The following is an 18,397-nucleotide window of genomic DNA, read 5'->3' as shown; positions in this document are numbered from 1 at the left end:
GTTCCATGGACAGGGTGGGGGTGAGTGGGGTGGGGATGTGGAGAAGGAGAAGGGGGGTGATGGGGAAATCCCCGTGTGTCTTTGCAGTCCCTCTGCCTCCTAAGGACCTAGGGACAAGGGATGTACTGAGTGGGCTCTGTAATGAGACTGAAGTTCTCAGTCATGCTTCCAAGTTGGAACCAGGATTAAGAGGGGTTTGTTGCTGAACTACGATTGTAGAGAAAGGAACAACCCTATCCCCTTTGCGAAGTTTGGCTGGGGTGGGAGTAGGGGCGGAGCCGGGCAGGGGGTGGATTCGCCAGCAGAACTCCCCGGACGCACGCAGGCCTCAAAGCCCCCTAGCTTCCGTGCCCCCTCGGCCCTGAAACTTGGAGAAGGGTAGGGGTCCAGCATGAAGCCCCCGGACCGCCCCCACCCCGCCCCTGGCCGCACTGACCGGATACTGGGGGTCATGGGGGGCATGCTGCGCGCATGCGCCCTCCCTGGGCCGGAGGGGGTAAGAAAGGGGGACCGCCGTGGGGTCGGGGATCTTTCCGGGCCTTCAAGAGGGCAGAACCCCACAACTCAATTTACCCTCAAACAAGAGTTCCGCGGGCCAGTCACAGGAATCCATCAATTCTTTTACGAGGGCCATTTCTACATCTGGAAGACCCTTTTTTTTAAGTTGTGGACTTTGACAGTAGGGAGAAGGGGAAGGGGGAGGTCAAAGCTGCCTAGGAGGGCGGGTTCCTTACAGTCGTTCTGTCCTAGCAGCCACCGAAGAGAAGCCCCCCAGGGCAGGAGGGTACGGAGCCAGAGTCTGACTGTACCGAGGGAGATCAGAGAGGGGATCGCGAACGTGAGGGTCTCGCCTGGGCTCCGCAGCCCGGTAAGAAGCCAGGGGTCGGGTGGGGTACAATTTGCCATTCTGCGCAAAGTGGCGAATTCAAAAATATTCTGGTCTATTAGCATAAAGTTCGCATCTAATTTGCGCAAGACCTATTTAAACTAGGAGACCTCCACGCTTCTTCTCGCCCTCTAGTCCGATGTGCGTCCCCCACGTCTGTCAGTCCCGATCCCCCACAGGCGGAGTGTCCCCGCGCCCCACCCCTGGCCTCTCGCCAGCCCGGGCTCCAGGACTTCGCCTTAATTGGTGATTAGTCTCAGCTGGAGTCCCAGGGCCTGGAGGAAAGAAGGGTCGGCGATAGGGCGGCACCAGGGTTGGGTTCCCCACAAACAGCTCCCAGTATACGCTCACCCTACCAGCGGCCCTGGTTCACCGCTGCGCGGGCAGGGACAGCCCCAACCTTAGGATATCTTTGCACAGGCCAAGGCCCCATCCACTGTGCTCTCCACCGAGGAGGCCGAGGGGCGACAGGGACAGACCCCACCGCCAGGCTTAACCCCCACCCCAGCGCTCCACAATCAGAGCCCGAGATGCGCGAGGGAAGGATGGAGGGGAAGCCGGGGCGGTGGAGCCCAGGGTGCGGGGAGGTGCAGAGGCTCTAGGGACTTGGAGTGAGAACGTGGTGGTGCCTGGGGGAGGGGCGACTGAGGCGGGAACCCGGCACCAGCGGGCGGGGGGACGCGAGGGAGAGGGCGGAGTTAGGTCGCAGAGGCCCCTCCCCGCGACGGCACCACGGCCAGGCCTGTTATTTTCTGCTTGCCGCTCGGCCCAGACCCGCTCAGCGCCAGTGGCACGGGGGTCGCCCCCACCCGCCTCCTCCCGGGCCTACAGCCACCCTCAACCAGAGGCCAGAGACCGAGCTGGAGAGGCTGCCGCATCCCGACCCAGCTTCCCCCACAATCCTCCCCCACGACTGGACATCTGGACCCTGGGCCCCGCACCAACAGGGTTCCGGAAACCCTCCTGGCCCAGCTCCGACCTGGCCCCTCACCGCCCTCTCCCCAGAGCCCCCAACCCTCTTCCAGTCCAGACTTCCGCCTACCCCTGGACACCTCCTCCCGGTCACCTCCCTCCCCCTCTCCCCCAGCCTGGACCGGGGTAGGAGGGAGGGGGGGTGTGCGCCCTGCGCCGTCCCCGCCCCGCCCCCCGTGATTCCCCCTGCATGGCCGGCCCGGGTGGGGGACGCGGGGGGGCCCGGGCGCCATGCGGGGGGGACACAAGGGGGGTCGCTGTGCCTGTCCCCGTGTGATCCGAAAACTGTTGGCAAAATGCGGCTGCTGCTTCGCCCGGGGGGGACGTGGTGAGTGAGAGGTTGAAAGGGGTCAGTGTTGAATGGGGGGCCGGAGGAGGTGGTTCAGAGCATCTGTTTGCCCTGGTCCTGGGGATTTAGAGCTTGAGACTGTATATGGGTTTTCCAGGAAAGTGACTCAATAGATGAGCTCTAAGATCTCTTCTGCCTCCAAATCTCTCATGTTAAGGAAATTGGGAACCGGGCAGGGGATCCATCTCTTTCCTGTAGTTTCTCCTGGATATGAGAAAAACCCATCTACAATCCCCTTAAGCTTAGAACCACGTATCTCCCTTCAAATCCTTTTGCTGAGAATCTACTTCTAAAGAGGGGCAGGAGAATGGAGGAACGTGGAATGAGGGGTTCTGCTGTCTCTGAGCTCAGGCGTGAGATGACAGGAATGAGCTCTCCTTCGTGGACCCCCCTCTGTTGAGTTTGTGCATGTGTTGGGGAGGTGGGCTGCAGAAATCTTTTCTTTCTATAGTGATTACTGCAATTGGTGGAGGAGGGGTCTGGGAGTGGCAGATGGACTCTTAGCTTTCCCCCCTTCCCAGAGAATGGTCTGTACCTATTGGAAGGGGGAGGGTTGTGGGAGAGCAGATGGCCACCTCTGCTTCTAGTGTCTGCCCAGATGGCTTCCCCCGCCCCCATATCCATGCTGTGCTCAGGATATGGGGAACCTCCACATGTAACTGGGGGTTCCAGGCCTGGGGAGCCAGGTGTTTACTGTCCTTCCTCCCAAGGGTGCCCTGGTGAAATTTTCTACCCTGACCAATTCAAATGAGGGTGGCAAGAGAGTGAGATCTGAGAGAGAGGCATCACATTACCCAGAAGACACCCTGAGAGTTCCTGGGGACCCTGAGTCTGCAGCTGGAGCAATGTCTATCACCTCTTTTCTTTTTCCTCCCCATTAGAACCCTATTCCATTGCTGGCAGTGAGGGGAGTATATCGGCTTCTGCTGCCTCGGGTCTGGCTGCCCCCTCTGGCCCCAGCTCTGACCTCAGCTCTGGTCCCTGTTCTCCTGGCCCCCCAGGGCCAGTCAGGGGCTTACGGAGATGGTTGGATCATTCCAAACATTGTCTCAGCATGGAAACTGAGGCAGATCGTGGTCAGGCGGGACCATATGAGGTGAGCAGGGAACGCCACAGAAGCATGTAGGACATCCATGAAGGCCACTTGGGGGCACCGGTCATTGGGAGACCAAGCTGCTGTCCCTGACCTCTGATACTTGACCTCTGGCTCTTAGAACTGGATGCTGGACCCAACTTTAGCCACAGGAGAGGAACTGCCAGAACTGACCTTGCTGACAACGTTGTTGGAGGGCCCTGGAAATAAGACACAAGTATGAAGAAATGGGTCTGGGGAGGCTCCGCTCACCCAAGAGTCATTCATTTGCTTCTTTCCTTCCAGCAACCTGAAGAAGAGACTTTGTCACAAGCCCCTGAGAGTGAGGAGGAACAGAAGAAGAAGGCTCTGGAAAGGAGTATGTAAGTGTTCACATCTTCCCACCCCCCACCCCCCCACAATCCCACAATGTCCAGAAGATTGTCCTTCACATTTTAGATGGAATTCTCTCTGAGGTTGGCTTGTAGTGAAGGAGGGAGGAACTGGCTTAACCAAGGATGTGCCTAGACTCTGAAGTAGGGGCACCCTCCTGCTTAATTCTTAGGTATGTCCTGAGTGAACTGGTAGAAACAGAGAAAATGTATGTGGACGACTTGGGGCAGATTGTGGAGGTAGCTCTCTTTACCCACTTCCAGCCCTGGCTTTCCTGCCCTTTCCCTCTGCCCAGAGCTATTTTCAGGGGATGCCCAGTCCCCTCTCCCACTCCTCTCTGCTCCTGGGACTGCTGGGAGGTGGGAGAGAGGGCTAGGGAGGGAGGTTCCACCAAATCAGCACTGCTTGCTCATGCACCAATCCCAACTTTTCCACAGGGTTACATGGCCACTATGACTGCACAGGGAGTCCCCGAGAGTCTTCGAGGCCGTGACAGGATCGTGTTTGGAAACATCCAGCAAATTTATGAGTGGCACCGAGAGTGAGTGGCGGAGTCCTGAGAGCCAGGTGTTGCGAGGGGACCTCATCTGGTTGCCTCTGCATCCCAGCTGGGGCCCGTTGTGACCTAAGGAACATTCGGAGAAGTTTTTGGGAGGCGCTTTTAGGGCAGACGGCTTTGAATTGGAGGGGTCGGGGTGGGGAAGGTAGAGGCCCTGAAATGTATTTGACCCGTCTTCCTCCTGCCGACCCCTTCAGCTATTTCCTACAGGAACTACAGCGTTGTTTGAAAGATCCTGATTGGCTGGCTCAGCTATTCATCAAACATGTGAGGCTTGAGAGGGCGGGGCCTAGGAGGGCGGAGCTTGGAAATGGATCGGGGTTCTTTGGAATTGTGCCCTCCTCGCCTAGCCCAAGTAATCTGTCCCTTAAATGTTACTCCTGTTAGGAGCGCCGGCTGCACATGTATGTGGTGTACTGTCAGAATAAACCCAAGTCAGAGCACGTGATGTCAGAGTTTGGGGACAGCTACTTTGAGGTCAGTGGCTGAGATGCCTTGGGCGGGGAGGACAGAATAGTTCTGAGCAGGCTTTCCAGGCTGCACAGCCACCCTGTCCCTGTCCCCAGGAGCTCCGGCAGCAGCTGGGGCACCGCCTGCAGCTCAGCGACCTCCTCATCAAACCTGTGCAGCGGATCATGAAGTACCAGCTGCTGCTCAAGGTCAGGACCACCTTCTCCCGGGGGCACAGCTGGCGGGGTTAGCCTTTTTCTCATTTATCTCCCCAGGGTTCTCGAGGCTTCCTCAGACTTCCTGGAGATCCTCCCCTGTGTCCTCGGGGGTGGAGGTGGGGAGGGGGAATGGAAGAACTTCTGAGGGTGTCCTCAAGATCTCCCTGAGTAGTTCTTCCCTGTCTTAGGATTTTCTCAAGTATTACAGTAGAGCCGGGATGGATACTGAAGAGCTGGAGGTGAGGACCCCATGTACACCATGTATACCTTATCCTCATAATCCTGGGGGTCCCCACAGCCCCTTGAGTGGCTTATAGCTGACTGTTTTTTAGGGGGTGGCATGTTGGGGTTGAGACAAGTCTGAAAAGGCAGCTGGCTGAGGAGCCCTCTTTCCCATTAATGACTCTTCACCCAACAATATGCCTCTCACCTGTGTCCCAGCAAGCTGTGGAGGTCATGTGCTTTGTGCCTAAGCGCTGCAATGATATGATGACCCTGGGGAGACTGCGAGGATTTGAGGTATGGAGATGGGGCAGGAAACTAGAGGCCCATGTTTTTCTGCCCCAGTCCTAGCACTCTGGAGATCTTTATGGGAGGCTCTCTCCTCCTGAGGTAATCCCATGGTTGGTTGGGAGTATCAGGGGAGGGAGGAACAGAGAATTGCCCTTTTTCTCTTTTTTGAAGGCTGCTATCTTTTGGTTCCAGGGCAAACTGACTGCCCAGGGGAAGCTCTTGGGCCAGGACACATTCTGGGTCACAGAGCCTGAAGCTGGGGGGCTGCTCTCTTCCCGGTGTCGTGAGAGGCGCGTCTTCCTCTTTGAGCAAATTGTCATCTTCAGTGAGGCTCTGGGAGGAGGAATTCGAGGTGGAACACAGCCTGGATATGTGTACAAGAGCAGCATCAAGGTGGGGAGGGGGCTTCAAGGAAGGGCTCAGACTGGGATGGGATGTGGCTTTTGAGAAGATGTATGAGTCTTGGGTGTGTTGGAGGGAACAAGAGCTAGAGAGTATCTGAGAATCTGGGGGCTTTTATCTGCCAATTCAGGTGAGCTGTCTGGGACTGGAGGGGAACCTCCAAGGTGACCCTTGCCGCTTTGCATTGACCTCCAGAGGGCCAGAGGGTGGGATCCAGCGCTATATCCTGCAGGCTGCAGACCCTGCCATCAGTCAGGCCTGGATCAAGCAAGTGGCTCAGATCCTGGAGACCCAGCGTGACTTTCTCAATGGTGAAGCTCTCATCTTCCTGCATATACTCCCTCACCCTTTGACCTGAATCCCTCACAGTCCACCTCCAACCCCTGCCCTCTGACTCCACTTTCTCCCCACCTCCCCCAACTTCACCATACTAGTTTAAGATTTGGTAACTCAGAATCCCCTAAAAGTTGGTTGACAGTCCTTGAGAGGGAGGGCAAAGTGGGAGCATGACACAAGCTGAGGTCCTAGGGAAGGGACCTGTCTCTGCTGTAACCCTCCTCCTCTTTTTGTCCCAGCATTGCAATCACCCATTGAGTACCAGAGACGGGAGAGCCAGACCAACAGCCTGGGACGGCCAGGAGGGCCTTGGGTGGGGAGCCCTGGGAGAATTCGGCCTGGAGACCGGGCCCAGGTCAGCACACACACACCCATCAATGGCTCTCTCCCCTCCCTGCTGCTCTTGCCCAAAGGAGAGGCTACCAGAGCCCTGCCACCCCCGGACACACAGGTATGAGAGATAGAGTTTCCAGTTGTAAGGGTACAATGGTAGGGTGGGGAACAGAATCTCTTGTAGGTAGGATTCCCTACCATCTCTCCTTCATATCATTTTTTTCTTCTACCATCTTTTGTCTGCTCCTTCCTACTTCCCACCCCTTACCTTCCTCCCCACCAGTTTAACTCGGAGAAGCCAATAGTGTCAGATAACCTAAAACACCCAGCAAGAGGAGGTGGCTAGGCTAGGGGCTTCAAGAAAAGCATCCAGGTGGGGTGGCTCATGCCTATAATCCCAGCACTTTGGAAAGCCAAGGCAGGAGTTTGAGAACAGCCTGGGTTACGAAGTGAGACCCTGTCTCTACAAAAAATTTAAAAATTACCCAGCCATGGTGGTGCTTGCATGTAGTCCCAGCTATTTGGGAGGCTGAGGTGGGAGGGGTCAGGAGGATCACTTGAGCAATGTGAGACCAGCCTAGGCAACATAGCAAGATTCTGTTTCTAAAAAATAAAACAAAATTAGTCATATGTGGTGGTGCACACCTGTAGTCCCAGCTACTTGAGAGGCTGAGGCAGGAAGATTGCTTGAGCCCAGGAGTTTGAGGTTACAGTAAGCTGTGATCATGCCACTGCCCTCCAGCCTGAATGACAGTGAGACCTTGTCTCTAAAAACAAATAGACAAAAAAACTGAAAAGGCAGGAGTGAGGGTGGTGAATTCAAGGCCTCTTTTGATCCTCTGACTTGAATCTTTCTTCAGACCCTCAGTGACATCCAGCCTTCTCATGATTCTCCTCCTGTTCCTCCAACTCCAAACACCCCTCCCTGCAAGGCCAGACTTGCCAAGCTGGATGAAGATGAGCTGTAACTGGCTGTGGGGGTGGTGCTGACTCAGCCATTTCTTCAAGGAGCTTCAAGGCAATCCTCTGACCTGCCTCTGGGTGTGTTTGGAGAGTGGGCAAGGCTGAGAGTGATACCAACTTGGAGGAGAGTATCTAGAACCCCAGAGGACTTCTTTCTGTCCAAGGAACATAGGTTCCTTCAGCTCCCACCCCTATGCATGCTGTCTTAGTCCTCCCAAAAGGAGGATATGGGGGTTGGGCTGGGAGGGCAGGATCAGGGGCCAGATAGAAATGATGTGTTTTGTTTCTGATTCTGGTTTTCCCTGGTTTCTGAGAATAAAGGTTTTGTTATATCACCAAGGCTGCTGTCTTGGCAGAGGGAAAGGGAGGCTGTAGGGGGGTAAGTGGGGTCAGGTGGTATAGAAGAGATCAGCTGAGGAGGAGTCTGGGGACAGAAGAAGGGCATGGGGTATCATATAAAAGATGGTACTATCTCTGTCCCTCACTTGCAATGGTAGCCCTGGGGCTTGGGGTCACTGCAAAGCCCTGGATTCTTGCTGTGTCCTCCCCTGTACCCAGCCCTTCTGCTCCACCCACACTCTCATCTAGACCCTAGCAGAAAGGCCAGTGTAGTGTGAATACCCACCATTCCCTCAACCCCCAGACACTAAAGCACAAAATGCCCAATGTACCTTTCCTTCTGAGGCTTCCACATTCAGCTGAGGGAGAATGGGAAGGTAGTATCCTGGGAGCTGTCACCTCCAGGCTCTGGGTCTCCTTATCTTTGCTGTCTGGCAGGTCATAAGTCATGGTCATAGGGAGCAGAAGGGGATTCTTCTTTAAACCACAGACTTGGGAGAGCCCAAGGGGTCTCCATCCCTCTAAGCTTTTTGGGGAGCTAATGGAACAGAGAAAGCCAAGCGTTCAAGATCCATGTTCAGATGCCCTGTCCTGGGTCCTTGTGCATCTGTGTGTCCACTATGTCCACTCATCCCTTGGGCTCAGTCACGTGTACTTGGGCTTCCTCAACAGACAATAGATGGCTGGGGTGGGAGGGTAAGGAGGAGCAGGAGCCTCCCTGTGGGCCTGAGGTCCCTCAGGCCGACAATGGGGGGAGGGATCTGTAAAGGGGGGACAGGACGTAGGGCCCAGATAAGGCTTGTGGGGAACAATAGGAGGAATTGAAGAAGGGAGACCCACCCTCACTGTACCCCACGCCCAGGGCTTTGGGGTCAGGGACTGGGGGACCAGAGGGTGATGGGGAAGGTGCTGAAGATTCTTGTGAATAGGGGAGGGGATGGTGGCAAATAGGATTCTGGACCTCTGGAACCTGGAACCTTTGTTATTTCTTTAAAAACCACAGGGGTACTAAGGTGGGTGGTTGACTCCCGTTGTACCTAATTTAACCACATAGGGTGTTTTTGAGTGCCAACCTTGTGACCAGCACTTGAATGTATATAAATGGTGCTGTTTTTCTGGCTCCTAAGAAATAAAATTAAAATTTCCTATCAGTTCTCAATTTCTCCTGAGACCCTGAACTAGGCCCAGCCACTCTCTGAGGAGGTGGTGTTTTGTCATCCCTGTCTAATGCATGTAGCTGTTTCCCAGCTCAGTAATTTGTGCAACTGCTGAGGCCAATAGACCTCCTTACACTTCCTTGGGGCAAGCTACGCCCCATGAGGGTTTGGATCTGGGATGAGGTTCAGAATGGGTGCTGAACTTTCTGGCTCCCTCTGGGAGAATGCTGCAGCTCTGGAAAGGACCAGTGACCAAAGAGAAACCAGCCTCTATCTCTGCCCAGAGCACCAATGGGGAAAGGAACAGGGAGTGAAGTGAAAGAGCCAAGGAGCTGTAAATAGTGGGCATTGGGTGCCGGGGTGCACTTGTCTTTTGGCCTCTCTCTGATCCCCGCACCTTTCCACAGCCACCCTCATTGCAGCCCCCAGAGCCAGCGACCTGACCCGGCTAAGGGAATCTGAGGAAACGCCTAGCCTCGCATAGCGACTTTGCCTTCCGGAGCCTCAGCTCTCTAACGACCCGGGAAGGTCTCACGGAGAGGGCGCTCTGCAGGGCCGGATTGGCCTCTGCTTCACGGAAGGCGGGACTCAGGGCTAAGGGAACGGAGGGGTATTTAAGACCTGGTGGAGTTGGAGGCAGCCAAGGGCAAAATGAGTGTGCTGCAGGGCGCCAGGACCTGCCCAGGTCCCGGAGAGGCCTGCGACCTTAAGTCCCCCCTGAGCGCCAGGCTCAGGGAGCCTCTCACCGAGGCTCGGTTCCAGCAGCTCTTCGGGGGTGAAGAACAAGAGCCAGAGGTCCTGCCGGAGCCCCTCTTGCCCCGGTTGTGCGGGCTGTGGAGGCTGCCGGCCCGCGCTTGCTCTGGACCCGGGGCGTGGCGTCTGCTGCGGGCCCGTCTGCCTCCGCTGCGCTGGCTGCCCCACTACCGTTGGCGGGCCTGGTTGCTGGGGGATGCGGTGGCCGGAGTGACCGTGGGCATCTTGCACGTGCCACAGGGTGAGAGGCCCCAACACTAGCCAGTCGAGGACCCAAGCTCAGGACTCTGAGGAGCACGTGGGGAGCTAGGAATCCGGGAGCAAGGTGGTGGGTTAGTGTCACGGAGGGATAAGAAAGGGGGTCCGAGGCCAGGCGTGCGGGAAGGACTCTGGAGCTCCCTCAGTTCCAAACCCCTACCTCTCTCCTCTGCGCAGGCCCACCAGAAGTCTTGGACATGGCTGAGGGAAATGGAGAGAGGCACACACTTGTCCCCTAGGGGTGGGCCGACACGGATCCTTGACCTTGTCCACCCCACAACCTCCCACTGAGACTCATTAACCCCTCAGTTCCCTCTTGAGGCCTGATTTAGCATCCCTGAAGCCAGCCTCTAAGCTTAGCGCGTGGGAAATGGGCAGGTCCCGCAGGCTGGGCACACGCCCGCACCTTCCCCTCTGCTTCTCCCTAGGCATGGCTTTTGCCCTCCTGACCTCGGTGCCCCCAGTTGTGGGACTCTACACTTCTTTCTTTCCCGTCCTCATCTACAGTTTGCTGGGTACTGGGAGACACCTGTCCACAGGTTAGTGACCAGGGACTTCCAATGACTCCTCTTCTGCTCCGCAGGGCGACAATGGACCACGGGGTTGTCACTTTTCTTCTTGTAAGCTTCCTGACTCTTATTTCCTTCTTCTTCTTTTTTTTTTTTTTCTGTAGAGACAGAGTCTCACTGTACCGCCCTCGCGTAGAGTGCCGTGGCGTCACACGGCTCACAGCAACCTCCAACTCTTGGGCTTAGAACGATTCTCTTGCCTCAGCCTCCCAAGCAGCTGGGACTATAGGCACCCGCCACAACGCCTGGCTGTTTTTTTTGTTGCAGTTTGGCCGGGGCTGGGTTTGAACCCACCACCCTCAGCATATGGGGCCGGCGCCCTACTCACTGAGCCATAGGCGCCGCCCCTCTTATTTCCTTCTCACTTCTGTCACCTTCCCTTCCCTCCTTGTGCAACCCTGGCACGGACCTGCTGACCTAGGCAGTGCTCTCTGGAGCTGGTGCAAAGAGATGAGAATTTACTTGGACATTTTCCCCCTTGTGAAATTTGGTTAAAAAGAACATCTCCGGGACTTGAGAGAGGAAGAAGAGATGCGTGGTCTGTCCCCTCCACCCTGCCCCAAGGAGCACACGGCTAGAGGACAGTATGCAGGAGGCGGCAATTTTGTTTGTTTGCAGTTTTTGGCTGGGGCTGGGTTTGAACCCGCCACCTCCGGCATATGTGGCTGGCGAACCACAGGCGCTGCCCGGAGGGGGCAATTTTTTGCACCCTCCTTTCTTTCCTCGCTTCCCACGGGTTCACGGCTGATTCACAAGCTCGTGGCCCCGCTGTCGTCAGGGGGTAAGAGACTTCTAGAAGATGGGAGGCTGACAGCAGCGCCCTGGCCCCAGAGCTTGGAGCTCTGCTCCGGGCGGCGGCACAGCTAGTGACCTCTGCGTTTGTGTCTCGCCTCCAGGAACTTTTGCTGTACTCAGCCTCATGACTGGGTCGGCGGTGGAGCGGCTGGTGCCCGAACCCCTCGGGGGGAACCTGAGCGGAATCGAGAGGGAACAGTTGGACACTCAGCGGGTTGGAGCGGCCGCGGCGGTGGCCTTCGGGAGCGGGGCGATAATGGTGAGGGTGGACCCGGGGAGGTGGGGGGTGGTGGTGCGGCGGGGGACAGGGCGGGGCAAGCTTCGCGCTCAGGTTCCAGGGGCAGAGGCGCGCTGAGCTCCGGGCGGGCTGCTCCTCCTCGCGGTGGTGATCGTGCATCTTCTCCCCGCAGCTGGCCATGTTCGCGCTGCAGCTGGGCGCACTGTCCACCTTTCTGTCGGAACCCGTGGTCAAGGCGCTGACCAGCGGGGCTGCACTGCACGTGCTTGTGTCCCAGCTGCCGAGCCTTTTGGGTTTGTCCCTCCCACGCCAGATCGGCTGCTTCTCTCTCTTCAAGGTGAGGGTGGGAGAGCTGTGGAGCAGGGAGTTCTCACGGTCCTGGGAAGAGGGAAACTTCAAAAAGGAGGCAGGACGCAGGGTGAGGGACAGTGTGAGAAGAGCCCGAAGGGCCTCTGGCGGAATGAGGGCACTGAGGAGCTGGAAGCCCTGACGGCAGCCAGCAGAGAAGGCGCACTTGCCTCGGCCTGGAGGCTGCGCGCTGGGGGACAGGGGACCCCAGAACAGGGCCTCTGTCACTGCCCCTGCCTGCAGACGCTGGCCGCCGTGCTGACGGCGCTGCCCCGGAGCAGTGCGGCCGAACTGACCATCTCGGCGCTCAGCCTGGCGCTGCTTGTGCCGGTCAAGGAACTGAACGTGAGATTCCGAGACAGGCTCCCCACCCCGATCCCGGGGGAAGTCGTCATGGTGAGGATGGCCGTGTGTGCCAGCCCCCTGCCCCGCACAGAAGCTGTCCACCCTGTGGGAACTGGCCGCTACCGCCCCCTTGTGGAAGGCAGAGGGGTCACAGCGAAGAGGTTTTGATCATACCTGTTCTTGTCCAGGTCTCCTCCCAGAACACGTTGACCTTCCAGAATCCCCCATTCATACTGTCCCACCTCTCTCACAGAGCCCCCTGCAGACCTCTCAGAATGCCTTATTTCTTCTTACAGCACTCCCTTGAGGTGTTGCTAACCACAGCGCCTCCTCTCACCTCTCCTCACCAGAGTCCTTCACTGTGATTCAGCTTATCCCCCTGAATTTCTCTCCTGACTAAATATTCTGTGTCTCTACAGATATCAATATATCTCTAGATATAGCCCAGCTTTCCTACCAAGAATGGCTCAGTTGTACCTCTTGTTATCCCCTGGTACTGTTTTCTCCCTAGCCCGGGGCATGTGGTTATTCCTTTCTCACCTGTAACCCCTTCACTCTGAGTGAGTGGATAGGCACCCACCCCAAACACTGCTACCCCCCCAGGTACTGGGATCCTGCAACCACGTGGTCCTGCACTGTGCGTGATCCCCTCTAACCCCAACCCTTCTGAGGGCCCCACTTCCTTCCACGCCCAACTTTTGTTCTTTCTCAGGTGCTTCTGGCCTCCGTGCTCTGCTTCACCTCTTCCCTGGACACAAGATACAATGTCCAGATAGTGGGGCTGTTGTCTGGAGGGTAAGAGAGAATGAAAAAATACTGTCTTTCTCCTCTCCCACGCAGTATGTCTTGTGTTCTATTGTATTTCTATTTTCTCTGCCTTCTCTGTCTCCTTGTGGCACCGAATTCATCCTCACCATGCACCCTTTCCTCTCCAGATTTCCCCAACCTGTCCTCCCTAACCTGGCTGAGGTGCCAAGGATTTTGGCTGATTCGTTGCCCATTGCATTGGTTACTTTTGCTGTGTCTGCCTCCCTGGCCTCCATCTATGCAGACAAGTACAGCTACACTGTTGACTTCAACCAGGTGTGACTCTACCTCTGGACCCCAACCTTACTCAAGAGACAACCCTCTAAGCTGGGCACAGTGGCTCATGCCTGTAATCCTAGCACTCTGGGAGGCTGAGGCAGATGGACTGCCTGAGCTCAGGAGTTCAAGACCAGCTTGAGCAAGAGCAAGACCCTGTCTCTATAATAGCCAGGCATTGTGGCGGGCGCCTGTAGTCCCAGCTACTTGTGAGGCTGAGGCAAGAGAATCACTTGAGCCCAAGAGTTTGAGGTTGCTGTGAGCTATGACACCATAGCACTCTACTGAGGATGACAAAGTGAGACTGTCTCCAAAAAAAGAAAGAAAAAAGAAAAAGAAGGAAAAGAAAAGAAAAAGAGACAACCCTCTAGCCTGAGTTCCCCCTCTGCCTTTAGCTCTCTCCAATTCATCTCACTTCATTCCTCTAGGAGCTCTTGGCACATGGTGTCTCCAATCTCATCTCCTCCCTCTTCTCTTGCTTTCCCAACTCGGCCACGCTGGCCACCACCAGTCTACTAGTGGATGCTGGTGGGAACACACAGGTAAGAGGGTATCCTTGGATGAGGAGATAGGATGGGACATCCAGGCCAGGTGGTGGCAGTGGAGAAACAGGTGAAAGATTGCTAAATTTCCAGGGAGCATCTGTCTAAAGAAGAATGGGAGCTCGTGTGCCTCAAGCAGCTAAGGCGCGAGCCACATACACTTGAGCTGGCAGGTTCGAATCCAGCCTGGGCCCGCCAAACAACAATGAAGGCTGCAACCAAAAAATAGCCGGATGTTGTGGCGGGCGCCTGTGGTCCCAGCTACTTGGGAGGCGGAGGCAGGAGAATCGCTTGAGCCCAGGAGTTGGAGGTTGCTGTGAGCAGTGATGCCACGGCACTCTACCCAGGGCGACAGCTTAGGCTCTGTCTCAAAAAAAAAAAAAGAGGCCCAGTGCCTATGGCTCAAGCGGCTAAGGTGCCAGCCACATACACCTGAGCTGGCGGGTTTGAATCCAGCCTGGGCCCACCAAACAACAATGATGGCTGCAACCAAAAAAATAGCCGGGCGTTTTGGTGGGCGCCTGTAGTCCCAGCTACTTGGGAGGCGGAGGCAGGAGACTCGCTTGAGTCCAGGAGTTGGAGGTTGCTGTGAGCTGTGATGTCACAGCACTCTACCCAGGACGACAGCTTGAGGCTCTGTCTCAAAAAAAAAAAAAGAATGGGAATCTGGGAAGAAGGTGAGGGGATGGAATTATCTAGATAGGAGAGATAGAATATAACAATGTTCCATGAAGACCTTTGTGGGCTTGTACTGGCTTGTGCTTCCCCTGCGCTCAGCTGCTCCAGGGTAGTGTGGCAGCACACACAGCAATGCCCCTCTCTGTTTAGCAAGGTCACCCTGAGAATATCATTCTGAGAATAGGGCTGGCTCCTATAGGCACAAGAAGATAACTTAAGATGAAAAAAAAAAGAAGAAAAAAAGACCTCTATAGGCTGTAAGCACTGAAAAGGTCTATGGGGTATTTAAAAATAAAAAGAATTCTAAACTGTAAAATAAATTTAAAAGATCAAATTTCTGATTTTTTCCCCTGAGGACATTTTCTTTTATTTCTCTCTCTCTCTTCCCTTTTTTTTTTTTTTTTTTTTGAGATGGAGTCTCACTCTGTCACCCTGGGTAGGGGGCCGTGGCATCATCATAGCTCAAGGAAATCTCAAACTCTTGGGTTCAAGGGATCCTCCTACCTCAGCTGCCTGAGTAGCTGGGACTATAGGTGTCCACCACAATGCCTGGCTAATTTTTCTTTCTTTCCTTTTTTTTTTTTTTTTTTTTTGGTTGCAGCGTGGCAGGGGCTGGGTTCAAACTCGCCACCCTCAGTTAATGGGGCCAGTGCTCTACTCACTGAGCCACAGGTGCTGCCCAATTTTTCTATTTTTAGTAGAGATGTGGGCTTGCTCTTGCTCAGGCTGGTCTTGAACTCCAGGCGATCCTCCCTCCTTAGCTTCCCAGAGTGCTAGGTTTACAAGCGTGAATCACATGAGGACATTTTCTTTTGAAAGAAATGTTACACATCTAATCTCCCCCTAATATTGTTGGTTTTTCTTACTTTGCTGGCACCTTAAGCATGTGGTTAGACTGCTAACAGGGTAATCCAACAATGGTTTTGAAGATGGAAGTGAGCTACACAATAAGGACCTTGAACTACGTATATTAAGGGGGAGACTGGCAAATAACAAGCATTTAATTGGGGGAAGGGGAGGTGTGGGTGTGAATGGCAGAATATCAAGGGGGTTGAGGAGTGAAGAGTATCTGGTGGAACGGCGCCTGTGGCTTAGTGTGTAGGGCGCCGGCCCCATAAACCAAGGGCGACAGGTTCGAACCCAGCCCCAGCCAAACTGCAGCAACAAGGAAAAAAATAGCCAGGTGTTGTGGTGGGCTCCTATAGTCCCAACTACTCGGGAGGCTGAGGCAAGAGAATCGCCTAAGCCCAAGAGCTGGAGGTTGCTGTGAGCTGTGACACCATAGCACTCTATCAAGGGTGACAAAGTGAGACTGTCTCTATTTTTTAAAAGAGAGAGAGAGAGAGAATCTGTGTGGAAGGAGATTTGGGAGGTGGGACAGTTCCGAGGAAGATGAGGCAGAGTGGGCAGGGAGACCAGCTCTCATGTGGGGGTAGGGGTTCTCTTCCTTCTTGCCTCCATCCCTCCTTGCTTCTAGCTGGCAGGCCTCTTCTCCTGTACAGTGGTCCTGTCCGTGCTGCTGTGGCTGGGACCCTTCTTCTATTATCTCCCCAAGGTAAGAAGCAGAGGAGCCTGAGCAGAGCTGGGGGGGAGGCTATATTTGAAGACATTGGAGTAGTCAGCCTGCCTCTTTTGCCCTAAGGCTGTCCTGGCTTGCATCAACATCTCCAGCATGCGCCAGATGTTCTTCCAGATGCAGGAACTTCCACAACTATGGCGCATCAGCCGCGTGGACTTTGTGAGAAAAGGCAGCATCACCCCCAAGATTGCCCCTTCCCATCCTCTCAGAATACCCAGCCTCTGCCCTGGAGCAAAGCTAATTGTTCTGGTCCTAAGTTCTGCAATCCCTTTCCCCACTTCATAATACCCTTTACTTAGAGGCAAGGAAAAGGGTGTGGTTTGAACGCCTCGGACATGAATATTTATAACCGCCCAACTGGCACAAGGTTTGGGGTCATTACATTTAGCATGTGTCCCATTGGGCCAATCTTGTCCCTTCCTTTTGCCATGCTTTCTACTTCCTGGGCCATCCCTCCCCATCACTTGCCTTGGTAGTCACTGCCCCTAGGCTCCTTTTCCTGCAGTAAAGGCCAGCTTTTCTTTTGGGCTCCACCCCTATCCATGTCCTGCAGGCTGTATGGATGGTCACATGGATGGCAGTAGTGACCTTGAGTGTGGACCTGGGCCTGGCTGTGGGTGTGGTTTTCTCCATGATGACCGTGGTCTGCCGCACCCAGAGGTGGGCGTAGAGATGAGTGGACTTGAAATTAGGGGAGGGGAGAGAATGGGGTTCTTGGAGGTGACTCTCCAGCCAGGCCAGGCTAGCCTGCGAATCTGACCCCAGCTTCTTCCCTAGGGTGCAGTGTCTGGCACTTGGACTGGCTGAGGGGACAGAGCTCTATAGGCCACTCAAAGGGAGCCACAAGGTGGGTGGCTACAGCCAATGAAAGAAGGGAAGGTTAGACCCAGGGTTTCTCTGACCCTCTGACCCCTTAGCTCCTCCAGGTCCCAGGGCTCTGCATCCTGAACTATCCAACACCGCTCTACTTTGGGACCCGTGGGCAATTTCGCCACATCCTAGAATGGCATCTGGGGCTTGGAAAAGGAGGCAAGGTAGGAGAACTTGGAGTGTGGGTCCTCTGGGAGTGGGAGGCACGTGGGTGTTCTGAGGGTAATCCTTGTGTTCAAGAGGTACACATTTATGCTTGTGTGTTGAGGGTGGTGACTGCCCTTCTCTGCTCATAGGAGACACCAAACCCAGATGGTCCACCCGACAGAGGTAAGATGGGATAACAAGGGGGAATATTTGGGGATGACCCATGGCAGCATCTGGATATTCTTGCCTTCTCCCATCCTAGTTGCTGAGCCTGTCAGAGTGGTGGTCCTAGACTTCAGTGGTGTCATCTTTGCTGATGCTGCAGGGGCCAGAGAAGTGGTACAGGTGAGGGAAAGAGGGTAGTTTGAGGAGAAACTCTTACCATCTCACTCGTACCCTCTGATTTGGGACTTAACCACTCTGGCCCACCCCCACAGCTGGCCAGCCGATGCCGAGATGCTGGGATCCACCTTCTCCTGGCTCAGTGTAGTGGTAAGAGGTGTGGAGGGTGCTGGGGCCCAGCACCTGGGGAATGACTGGACAGTCAGGGGAGGGAAGAGGACTTGGTGTGGCCTCAGAGCCTGACGCTCTCCCCACACAGCCTCAGTGCTGGGGACACTGACCCAGGCAGGACTCCTGGACAGAGTGACCCCAGAACAGCTGTATGTGAGTGTCCAAGATGCAGCTGCTCATGCCCTGGAAAGACTGGTAAGGGTGCAGGAGCATCAGAAGTGGGAGACATAAGGTGCTGGGCTGTGACAAGTGAAGTGTGCATGAGTGGCTGAAGACCCAGGGAGAGACATTTGGAAAAAGGGCAGAGGAGAAAAATCAAGAAGGAAGGGTAGGGAATGAAGAGATCAGTGGATTTAAGACCAGATCAGGGAGACTGGGCCAAGCTATGGGTGAAGAACTGAAGAACTCAGGTCTCAAAACAGCTGGGATGCCCCTCAGATGATTGCTAAATTGCAGTAAGGGAGGGGGCACCTAATCTATTCCTGACATGTCCCTTCTTTTCTTTAGGAGCTCACTGACCTGAAGATTTGCACAGTGTGGGTCTGACCTACAGACTTGGAATGCAGAGGGCCCGGACAATGTGTGTGAGGAGGGTCATGGCCCTGCACCCCTTCCTTAATGTAGCTAATAAAAGGAAGCTGAGAGCCTCTGGGATCATGAAGTGAGTTGGGGATCTGCACACAGACCCTGGTGCCCCTTCCTCGGGGCCCACAGCATTGCACAGACACAACAACAAC

General features: G+C 55.1%; 2 protein-coding genes and 1 non-coding gene across 10 annotated transcripts; all 3 read left to right on the top strand.

Moving 5' to 3' along the window:
- The first annotated feature begins 5 nt into the window (after positions 1-5).
- Positions 6-7,778, top strand: ARHGEF25 (Rho guanine nucleotide exchange factor 25). 8 transcript variants are annotated; one of them, XM_053554940.1, is made up of 17 exons: positions 362-378; positions 754-868; positions 1,307-2,186; positions 3,089-3,303; positions 3,422-3,517; positions 3,586-3,662; positions 3,845-3,911; positions 4,110-4,213; positions 4,429-4,498; positions 4,619-4,708; positions 4,798-4,890; positions 5,088-5,138; positions 5,341-5,418; positions 5,605-5,805; positions 5,945-6,125; positions 6,390-6,601; positions 7,344-7,778. In XM_053554940.1, the coding sequence occupies exons 3-17, from the start codon at positions 2,090-2,092 to the stop codon at positions 7,449-7,451; spliced, it is 1,740 nt and encodes a 579-aa protein (XP_053410915.1). In that variant the 5' UTR covers positions 362-378; positions 754-868; positions 1,307-2,089; the 3' UTR covers positions 7,452-7,778. The 8 variants fall into 8 exon arrangements, with proteins under 8 accessions (XP_053410911.1, XP_053410919.1, XP_053410913.1 ...); XM_053554942.1 differs by lacking the exon at positions 362-378 and adding an exon at positions 536-663 and having other exon boundaries at positions 1,659-2,186; XM_053554939.1 differs by lacking the exon at positions 362-378 and adding an exon at positions 536-663.
- A 1,622-nt stretch (positions 7,779-9,400) lies between these two features.
- Positions 9,401-18,304, top strand: LOC128561128 (solute carrier family 26 member 10-like). The gene is made up of 19 exons (XM_053554935.1): positions 9,401-9,936; positions 10,382-10,492; positions 11,202-11,303; positions 11,419-11,576; positions 11,728-11,892; positions 12,147-12,299; positions 12,961-13,043; positions 13,184-13,331; positions 13,760-13,873; positions 16,029-16,106; positions 16,194-16,379; positions 16,684-16,790; positions 16,908-16,977; positions 17,048-17,164; positions 17,297-17,330; positions 17,410-17,492; positions 17,585-17,639; positions 17,749-17,855; positions 18,168-18,304. The coding sequence occupies exons 1-19, from the start codon at positions 9,594-9,596 to the stop codon at positions 18,204-18,206; spliced, it is 2,253 nt and encodes a 750-aa protein (XP_053410910.1). The 5' UTR covers positions 9,401-9,593; the 3' UTR covers positions 18,207-18,304.
- LOC128563021 (small Cajal body-specific RNA 11) lies at positions 14,620-14,765 on the top strand. Its single transcript, XR_008373694.1, has one exon. It is a non-coding gene; the product is annotated as a small Cajal body-specific RNA 11 (non-coding RNA).
- Positions 18,305-18,397: the final 93 nt, after the last annotated feature.

The sequence above is a fragment of the Nycticebus coucang genome, chromosome 12 (assembly GCF_027406575.1).
Source record: "Nycticebus coucang isolate mNycCou1 chromosome 12, mNycCou1.pri, whole genome shotgun sequence".
In the NCBI taxonomy this organism is placed as follows: Eukaryota; Metazoa; Chordata; class Mammalia; order Primates; family Lorisidae; genus Nycticebus; species Nycticebus coucang.
The sequence above is the reverse complement of the archived record's forward strand: the minus strand, read 5'-3'. Positions and strand labels throughout refer to the sequence as shown.

Excerpts from the sequence above, each read along its gene's own strand:
- ARHGEF25 (XM_053554936.1), top strand. The coding sequence starts at position 6 with ATGGACAGGGTGGGGGTGAGTGGGGTGGGGATGTGGAGAAGGAGAAGG. Across the intron at positions 3,304-3,421 it reads GTCAGGCGGGACCATATGAG|AACTGGATGCTGGACCCAAC; the intron begins GTGAGCAGGGAA and ends TCTGGCTCTTAG. Across the intron at positions 6,602-7,343 it reads TGCCACCCCCGGACACACAG|ACCCTCAGTGACATCCAGCC; the intron begins GTATGAGAGATA and ends ATCTTTCTTCAG.
- LOC128561128 (XM_053554935.1), top strand. The coding sequence starts at position 9,594 with ATGAGTGTGCTGCAGGGCGCCAGGACCTGCCCAGGTCCCGGAGAGGCC. Across the intron at positions 13,874-16,028 it reads ATGCTGGTGGGAACACACAG|CTGGCAGGCCTCTTCTCCTG; the intron begins GTAAGAGGGTAT and ends CCTTGCTTCTAG. Across the intron at positions 17,640-17,748 it reads TCTCCTGGCTCAGTGTAGTG|CCTCAGTGCTGGGGACACTG; the intron begins GTAAGAGGTGTG and ends CTCCCCACACAG.